Genomic DNA, 9,223 nt, shown 5'->3' on the forward strand with positions numbered 1-9,223 from the left:
TCGCCCCTTGCTCCTCTGTACGGGGCGCCGCTGTGCTGCCCCCTGCCTGCATCGCCCATTGGCCAACGGGACCTACGCCGGTGGGTGTACGCACTTTGTCGTTTCCTAGTTCACCTCCTTCACTCCTCTCATGTCTCATCTGGTTTTGGTTGGCGCCAACACTTGACATTATAGTCTGATTTGAAGTGCACTGATTAGCTCCCGGAGCTGTTAAGTGGCGTGTCCAGCCGCAATGTTCCTTATCAAGTTTGTTGGGAAAAGCATTAGTATTATCTTTTGGCAAATCCACACAAGATATTACAGCATTTTTATCAAGCACAAATGGAATATGTTTTTGCAAATCCACACAAGAAATTTGGCGCTCCAAGACAAGACGATGGTGTTGACATGTCACTGTAGCATAAGATGCATTCCTCCTCCTACCTTGATACTCGTGGGGAGACCAGGACACCACGCATTAATTATGTACGCTCTTGCTCTTAGAGCGTTCAATAAACTGTCCTTTTTATTTGCTCTCTTTTACTCTGTTCAATTCCTATCTGATCAATTTTCACTAACAACAATACACACTAGTATGTGCGTCACAACGTCAGAGCTAGAAAATCAGAAATGGGACGAGAGGGGTTACAAAGAGGGGTTACAAATTGACAGGAAGCATGTATTCTTTTCTTTTCTTTTTCCTTTTGGAACTGCAAAGCAACTTACTGCTGGCCGTGAACAACTGCTGGTAAGTAGGAGTACCACTTACTGAAAGTGTACAATGGCCAGATCTTTTTTTTTTTGAGAAAAGGCCAGATTTTTTTATCAGTGAATTCAAGTCAATGTATCCAGCTTTTTTCTTCTTTTTTTTTCGCAAAAAAAGTTTTTTTTTTTTTTTTTTTTTGCAAATGTATCGGCAGATCTAATACTGAATCTCCGACAATAGGCTGTCGTGACAGGACTATTCAACTGTCCAACGCTAGCTGAACCTGGACAGAGAGAAAGAGGTTCCTAGGGGACTTTTGTGCTGGTGCATGCATTAGACGAGTATTTCTCAAGACTAAGGACTTGCTTTCGAAGTGTTTGTTAGAGAGAAAAAAGTACACTATTTGTAGGTTCTCTACATCACTTACCATATGACGTGTAAATGGGCATAAATCTAAACAGCGTAAAGGTCCACGAGCTTGTGCTAGGTGCAGTGTGCCAAAAATCTTAGGTGGTGCATGGGGCATCCATTCGCATAATAAGGGACCAACGGTAGCTCGTGGCCTTGTGGGGGATACAGCAAGCAATGAGAATAAAGCAAACGGAACCAAATACAGGTATGCAGACATTTAGCCAGACGGCTTGTCGACTGGGCAGTTGAGGACGTGCCCAGCCAAGGCTGGCTCATCTGGCAAGTGACCAAGTGGTTGGAAATTTTGATGAGACAACGCTGACGCTGAACAAGTAGTACCCCAACTCATGTCCATTCCCGGACACAAAATTCGAGTGGCAACTTCAGTGCGAGTCCTAATCGCCAATCAGAAAAACAGGAAAAATCAGAAGAACGAAGCAATCGCAAACATTGAATTCAGCTCACGACAAGAGGCAGCTGCAGCGTATCATAAGGGCGTACACAGCATGTCAATGCAAAGGAGTAACCACATGATTCTCCGGTTCCGGGGCTCACAGCTTTGAAATGAGCTCGGTTTGGATGTCCTTTGGCGTCTCAGCTTCCTTGGCGTCCACATCGGATGCAGGAGGAACATCGACAGCAGGCGAACAGTTGAAGAATCCATGAGGCTGCACAATCAAAGCATCAGGGTTTCGTTTGTGAGATCCCTGCTATATATTACTCCCTCCGTTCCAAAATACTAAGTAGTCTGAGAGTCTGAGTTGATCTAGTAGAGAGAACTATCTATCTCAAAACGCTCAAGAGAATAATGCAGGAATATCTAAAGGCTGATGCACTACCATGAGCATGAAGCCGCTGCGTTCCACTGGCATGACAGGCCAGTCTTCGAGCCTTGGGATATGGGTGATCCCGAAAACATACCTGTAGTTGCAGCATGTAAATGTTTTAAGAGACACGGCAGATAGGTGTTTCAAACCGAAATGAACCTGCAAATCAATACCAGCTGGCAGGTGGCGACAAACATACCAGAGAACTATGTTGGTTTCCTCCAAGGATCTATCCTTCTTGACCCATGTAGCTAGACCCTCATGGATGCGCGGGTTCTGATTAGGAAATTCTCCTCCAGGGAATATCTCATCCCTTTTGTATGATGTAACCCAAAGATTATGCTTTAGGTTTCAAAAAAAAAAAAAGATTATGCTTTAGAAATCCAGCTCTTCTCAGGAACTTTGCCTCTGGCAGGCAGAATGGCAGACAATTTGAACCAGGTATGAGCTTGTAACCTGTTGGCTGCCCAGTACGATTTACTGTCCTTGTGTTCCTTACCTGATCAACATGCAAAGAACATCTTATCAAAACAACATATGCAGGCAACAGCGCAACACAAAAGTTAAATATCCAAATTCTTGATGTGTGGTTCAGAGACAGAAAATAACAGACTGAGATGTCGTACATGCTCTCTTCACACACAACGAACTTAGGACTTAGGAAAAGGAAAGCCATGTTTAGCATGCACCCTTACAATCCAATGTCGTGCAGATGAAGGGTCACAATCACGCATTGCCTGTAACTCAGATTGCAGAAGCTCTTCTTCGGCGTAGAAGGCATTATTATGCATATTATTTGGGCCTGAACTTTCAACTTTCACATTTACCTCAACCACCTGCAATGGAAAAGGTAGCAATAGTATCAAAATCACAAGCCAGATGATAATTCAAAGAAATGCATATTCTTCATGCAGAGTACACGTCAATAAAATTAATCTTAGATCCTCGTTTTTAAGTAATGTCCGGTAAGACAATGAAATGATGCAAATTAACAAGTCAAAAAGGCATGGCCCAACATCATGCTGTAGAAGCTGATAGAAGTGGATAGGAAAAACTGCAAGATCATGAAAGCAAGGTTCCTTTTATCACCGCATAAAAGGCTTACACGACACGGCAGGCAAGAAACCTACCTGATTATAAGCTTCATTTGGTTTGCAGTCCACTGCCATGTCCATACGGGCAACAAAGAAATGTTGATGAACCGGTGCATACAAACTAGGAGCAATAGTTGTGCCATATTTCCTTTGTTCCCCAGGCATTAGAGCTCCCAAGCTTAGAATCCCAGTAAGCTTTACTTCAGATTCTATCTTACCATCCTACAAAGAACAAGAAAATATCTATCACATAAGGAAGAGAAACTTTAATAGAACTTGAAGAAAACAGTTTCTGAACTGGAGTTAAGTGGAATATAAATACACTACTACTCCCTCCGTCTGGAAATACTCATCATCAAAATGAATAAAAGGAGATGTATCTAGACTTATTTTAGTTTTAGATACATCCCTTTTTGTCCATTTTGATGACAAGTATTTTCGGACGGAGGGAGTACAAAAGAAAAAGGTAATGCTGATGCTCACTTGATAAAAGTGCCAATAGAATCCATATTCGTAGTTAGCAATTGTGCATATAAAGGAGACAGTAAGCCTGCGTGATCGTCTAACTTCAGCTAATCCTGTTCTCCAATCTTGATGTTTCCAGAGGATTCCATGGTCCTCCTCATGTAAACAAACACAATTCTCAATTGTCTCCACACCACCAGTAAAATTCGTAAAATGTGCATCAAAGTATTTTATGTATCCCAAGCAATCACATCCCTACACAAAGCAATTCGTAACATAGTTAGATTATTAAAGTAGAAAACGTACAGATACAAAAATAACAGGAGGTTGAACAGCCCGTTGGATGCAAGCATGCAAAAACTTCTTGGCAAGGGCACAAAACCAAATGAAAATTCAACAAAATTTTGATTAGCACACGGTGTAATCAACCAACCAAACAACATTCTATACATAACTCAGTTTATTTTCAGAGAAATAAAAAATGATGAATTATCATAAAATCATGAAACCAAAAGTATAAACAAAGGAACACGGTAAGTGTATCATCAGAAAGCTGCAGAGGAAATGCTAGCACTATTCCTAGTAAATTACTCTTGTCGTTTCACTCTGCACATGCTTGCTATAGTACACTGAAGCTAAAGTTATTCAGAAAATTCCAAGTTGATTTGACATGCAACCAAGATGATTTGATTGTACTATATGTCTATATATCCCCCAGAATCAAAATAAAGACAATATTCACAGAAAGCAGCTAACAGACCTTCTTAAGAGAGTGTGCATTCTTTCCAAGCCCATCTTCTCCAGCATCAAATGCATTCTTCCGGTAATGTGGTTCGTTCGGATCTCCATAAGGAACAACCATTTCAACAAAACTCAGCCTGTGAGCGATTGGACGACGTCCACGGTTTCCATCAACATATGCAACAGAATGGATAACTAGACCTTCCTTGGGTGTGAAGCCAACACGGAAATTCCACTGGTCAACAGAAAATATACAAGTGATATTTTTAACTAGGTCTTGTTAGATAGTATTAGCTAACATTTGAAATATTAGACACTAGAAATCACTTTACCTTCTGCCACTCCACAAAAGAGCCAGTAATACGGAAACTTGGGCCTTCAGGTTGACTGATAATAAGAGGCTTCACATCGCTTCTATCGACACCACCTCGTGTCTCCCCAGGAGTGTAGTTTCTCAAATGATCTGGTGGGGGAAGAGGGACAAACTTCCTATCTTCGAATTCTATTACAACATTATTCTGCATATCAACAATAACATGGATCCCTTCAACAGGACGAGCATAGCCATTCTCCATAGGGCTATCACTTTCAGTTCTACAAAAGATTAGAGGCTTGCCAAGTCTTCGGTTGGGAGCATCAGCATCACTATAATAGCCTGCACACCTATTATTTTTAGCAGAAAAGTTCAGTTTCAAAGTTTGATTTTATCACAGAAGGCGTAAAAAGATAATGCTAAAGAAAATAATTAACTATCGAAACAATTTAGACATAGCTTACCATGCATCTACCATGACAAGCTCCATGTCATCAATGCCTCTTTTCTTTATGGCTTCAATAAAAGGGGGGAAATCTTTTACTGTAGCTTCACATTCAGCATATTCCATCGCGTCCTGCAAACCCCCAAAGCCGTATGAAACTTGACCAATATAAGTAGACAGGGCAAAGGTTTTATGATGCACCACCACCTTAACAAGCCTATGACTTGATTTTAAGAGTCAGTCATTCAGGCGGTTATGCTAATGTTAGTGCAAGAAACTGTTAATACCACAATTCACCAACAAGAATTTTGATGAGATAACCACATGGTCGTTAGTTCATTACACAATAAACTTGCTGCCCTAAATTGACGTTCTAAACGAACTGCATAAAATGCTCAAGTAATAAAAGAGTGTCTCCTTCGGTTCAAAAAGGGTGGATTCGACCTCCTAAGGTTCAACTCCCATATTCCATTTTCCATACCAGAATTGGTACGTCTGTCCACAGCAGAATGGAGTCACCCGCGCAAGGGTCATAGTCATTTTAGAGCAAATAAGAGATTGGTAGACTTTTCGGGGTGAGCATATGGTGGGTATCGTATTGAGCAAGGATTACGAAAGATAATGGTGGGATGGTGTCCACCAATATATGGAAACTAAAAATATACCATTGCAGGCTGAACATCTGGAACAACTTCTGATGATATAACCTTGCCTCTGTGGTGCCCACCCCTAGTAGCAGCATGCACTTCAGAGAGTTCTACAACCCAAATGCTAGTCTCGTTTGTTTGCTTGTTGTAGACAACAAGTCTGGCCCTCCTAGGTGGGAGCCTGCTTGGGATGACAGGACCACCTTTGGTTCTGGGAAGCAGGGATGGTTGGAATGGTGGAAAGAAGTATGCATCAGCTAATGCCACAACATTCTTTTCTGGCTCCAGGAGCACAACTTCAACAAAACGCATGCTGTCTCGTACCTATAAATTTTGTAAGTGACATATTAATTATATATTTGAAACATATGTTTACAATTTGAGAGAAGAGAATAGGTTGACCAACTTCAGGAGTTCTTCCAGCAGCTCTACCAGTTGCTACAGCCACAGCAATTTCAGCAGCAGATAATGGGTCTAAAGGGTGGCTTCTCTGGGCCCTCGTCATGATTGGGATTCCTGCAATTTAAGATAGACATTGCAATACTTTGTAACAAGACAGAACATTACACTCTTACAAGTCTGCAGTGAAGTAGGTGTTGATTTTTGTAACCTGGCTAAACACCAAGGTTTAACTTCAATAGAGATTTATTAAACTTTCCAAACATGGAACTTGTGGTAGGTGCAAGAAATGGCATACGAGTTGCTAGTTGCACTTTGTTGAAGTCAACTCTTGGAGGGGTAAAAGTCTACAGAAAATATCCCAAGGCTGTTGCCCCCCCCCCCCCCCCCCCCCCCCCGCCGCCGCCTCAACATAGCTCCGCCGCTGTGTGTAGACCTCTACGCGTAAAAAAACTGTAGACCTCTAACTGCAACAAATGATAAGCTAAATGGGCGCACCATACATGTCATCGTATCAATGCAAATCTTAAATACTATAGTATCCAACAGTAATCCACATCTTCCTTCCTTAATCCCCTTTCAACTCTCATTCATCCAATTTCAAGTTGCTCAGTGCAAAGTTAAAGTAGGGTAGCAAGGAACAATGTAAGAGAAGAATACTATTGCCAGTCACAAGCTAAAAGCCATTTTCTATTCACTACATTGGCATAATAGTTTAATTATGGCATAGCCTAATTCGATCATCAGATCCAAGTAATGGCTGCACATTACCAGTCCCTCCATCAAATATAGAATTTGGTCTTTTCAGGGATAATCCAAACATAGTTGAAACCAGTGAATTGACAGATATAGCTTTGAATTTATAATCACAAGTATAACAAAGTCAAGCTCCTCAGTTGAAAGGCAGTCCTGATTTCTATTCCAATTATCTGTTGATACGATTCATGCTAAACACGGATAAGATGAAAACCATAAATTAATTTTGTGATCATTACATGATTTCCTTTTCAAGAAAATTAGGTATTTTAACCACACATCAGAAACCTGCAACTTGAAGCAGGTGCGCAGTTATGTTTCTCAAGCACACATCTCAATGCATGCCAGCAGGTAGGTGATTATGAAAAGACTAATCCACAGGGCCTCGTCTAATTAAGCAACCATGGCTATCAATACGCCAGTGCTTTGGTCCAACACCATGCTACGGGCCCCACACTCACTACACTGATAGAATATGTGCACAACATGTGTTTGAGTCATCTGTATAGCATTTCGTGCCACCTTCCATGCAAAACATTCTAGCGTGCCTTCATAAAAATACATCACTATCTCAATCCAGATAGTCCTCTTCCTAGCCCATATCGCATATGTCCAAAAAGAAAATTAGTAATTACTGCAAGGATTATTCAAGTAGATAGTTGCTGGGTAAACATTTAGCAAAATATCCCTATTCCAAACGCTCACTGCTCTATCACAGGATAAATCTGGAAAGAAAAATAAATATGTTCCAGCCTAGCACCATCACCAACCTTCAGTGTGCTCCGGGTGTGCAGCAACATTCTATATGGGCTATTGTACTAACGTTATTTTACAGCATGTTGCAGCAAACAAACACCATTGTCCTCGGGTTATCACACAATTATCTGAAGTAGTAATTTACATGTCAAGTGCATCCATGGATCCACAACCACCAGGCATTGTTTTTTTTTTTGGCGAGGGCAGGCATTGTTTGCAATGCTTCAACAACACAACCACAGACCGAACGATAAATTCAAACTGAACCTTTAAGATCCGTATTTTAAGTTCTACTACGATTCATGCCCCAAAATTATTACAGCAACCGTATGCAACATATCTTCAAGCACGAATCGGATTTCATGAGACTGATCGCGATCAACAGAAGATTAGTGCACATACACCTTCTATAATGCATCAAGCCCCCCCCCCCCCCCCCCCCAACATTTCCTGGAGGAGAACCCCCATCAAGTTCACAAATGGTCACAAATTCATGGCAGCAGGTATCTCGCATTACCAAATCCGGCAACGGGCGCACAAGTAGCATCGGATCCAAGTGAATGCACAGCAGATGCAGAGCAACACAGCAGAGGGAGGCGATGACGGTTACCGATCATACCGTATATACCTTTGGACGAGGCCTTAGCGGTGGTGGACGGGGAATCCGTGATCTCCTCCATCACAGCGCCGCTGTTGGGCTTCACGGGAGAGGCGGCCTTGCCGGCGGCCGCGCCGCTGCGGCATCCCTGCGCCTTTTCCTCGGAGACAGCCATGGGAGAGGGTTTGCTACCTGATCGTCCCCGTTCGTCGCCCCCCTCCTCCTATTCTCCACCCCCGTTGGCAACGATGACACGCAGCACTGGCCCCTCCGCCTCCACCACGGCCTTACCTGCCCCCTTCCTCCTCCTCGGCTGCTTCTACTTCCTCGTGTGGGCAATGCGCGATGGGGGGTTTTGAGATTGGGAATTCGGGGCTCCACGCCGCGGAATGGGGCTGGCGTTTCGGCCGCGAGCGGGCAATCTAAGGAGAGACGTGAAGAGGAGGAGGGGTTTTTGGGGTTTTGGGTGGGTGTTACTGCTGTGCTTCGCTTTTTCGGGGCTGATGCCGTGATGCTCATGACCGGTGAGTGTCGGAGGTGGGGGCTTGAGTGCTGCCACAGCCTACCTTTTGACTGCGCAAGTGTTTTTTTAGAGAGAGATCCAAATAGCCTCCCGCTTTAAATTAACTAGATGATTTCCCGCGCGTTGCTGCGGGAAATATTGCATGAAATTAGTGTTTTACTTCACAAATTTACCCTTTTAAAATAATTAGCAAAAGAATGAACAAATGATTTTTATTTGACAACAATAGTATTTAGGCTACCACCTCCGCTTCTTCTGCAATAGAAGAAAACTTTCAAGCTACAACTAAAACATCATCACAAAAGTTATGACCCGAGCCTTGACTATGTGTAATCTCCATAAGAACTCCCGTGTACATTTACTTTGATTCATCCCACAGTAGAAGGTAAACAAATGGCATTAGTCGAAGGTAAACAAATATCATTAGTCTGATAGAATAATAATGATTTACCTTCTAAATATGTCTAACATTATGGATTGGATAAAATAACCCTACAAAACATTAAGAAACTAATCCACTCATGGATGCATTACATATACAAAAATGGCATCAAAAGGTGCCA

At 42.3% G+C, this 9,223-nt stretch overlaps 1 protein-coding gene across 3 annotated transcripts; it reads right to left on the reverse strand.

Moving 5' to 3' along the window:
- Positions 1 to 509: 509 nt before the first annotated feature.
- Positions 510 to 8,613, reverse strand: LOC123134174 (copper methylamine oxidase). 3 transcript variants are annotated; one of them, XR_006465554.1, is made up of 13 exons: positions 8,159 to 8,612; positions 6,035 to 6,144; positions 5,647 to 5,952; positions 5,001 to 5,113; positions 4,556 to 4,886; positions 4,243 to 4,458; positions 3,501 to 3,737; positions 3,054 to 3,239; positions 2,619 to 2,759; positions 2,380 to 2,422; positions 2,123 to 2,265; positions 1,936 to 2,017; positions 510 to 1,764 (listed from the first exon to the last, which is right to left on the reverse strand). XR_006465554.1 is itself a non-coding variant. In XM_044553477.1 (13 exons), exons 1-13 carry the CDS (start codon positions 8,310 to 8,312, stop codon positions 1,648 to 1,650), a joined length of 2,253 nt encoding a protein of 750 aa, XP_044409412.1. In that variant the 5' UTR covers positions 8,313 to 8,611; the 3' UTR covers positions 510 to 1,647. The 3 variants fall into 3 exon arrangements, 1 of the variants encoding a protein (XP_044409412.1); XM_044553477.1 differs by having other exon boundaries at positions 2,123 to 2,272; positions 2,304 to 2,422; positions 8,168 to 8,611; XR_006465553.1 differs by having other exon boundaries at positions 2,123 to 2,422; positions 8,159 to 8,613.
- Between the last annotated feature and the right edge of the window lie 610 nt (positions 8,614 to 9,223).

Source organism: Triticum aestivum, chromosome 6B, assembly GCF_018294505.1.
Source record: "Triticum aestivum cultivar Chinese Spring chromosome 6B, IWGSC CS RefSeq v2.1, whole genome shotgun sequence".
Taxonomy (NCBI): Eukaryota; Viridiplantae; Streptophyta; class Magnoliopsida; order Poales; family Poaceae; genus Triticum; species Triticum aestivum.

Coding starts and splice junctions, on each gene's coding strand:
- LOC123134174 (XM_044553477.1), bottom strand. CDS start 8,312: ATGGCTGTCTCCGAGGAAAAGGCGCAGGGATGCCGCAGCGGCGCGGCC. Junction 4,887..5,000: donor CTTGTCATGGTAGATGCATG/GTAAGCTATGTC, acceptor TAAAAATAATAG/GTGTGCAGGCTATTATAGTG. Junction 3,240..3,500: donor TCTATTGGCACTTTTATCAA/GTGAGCATCAGC, acceptor TGTTCTTTGTAG/GATGGTAAGATAGAATCTGA.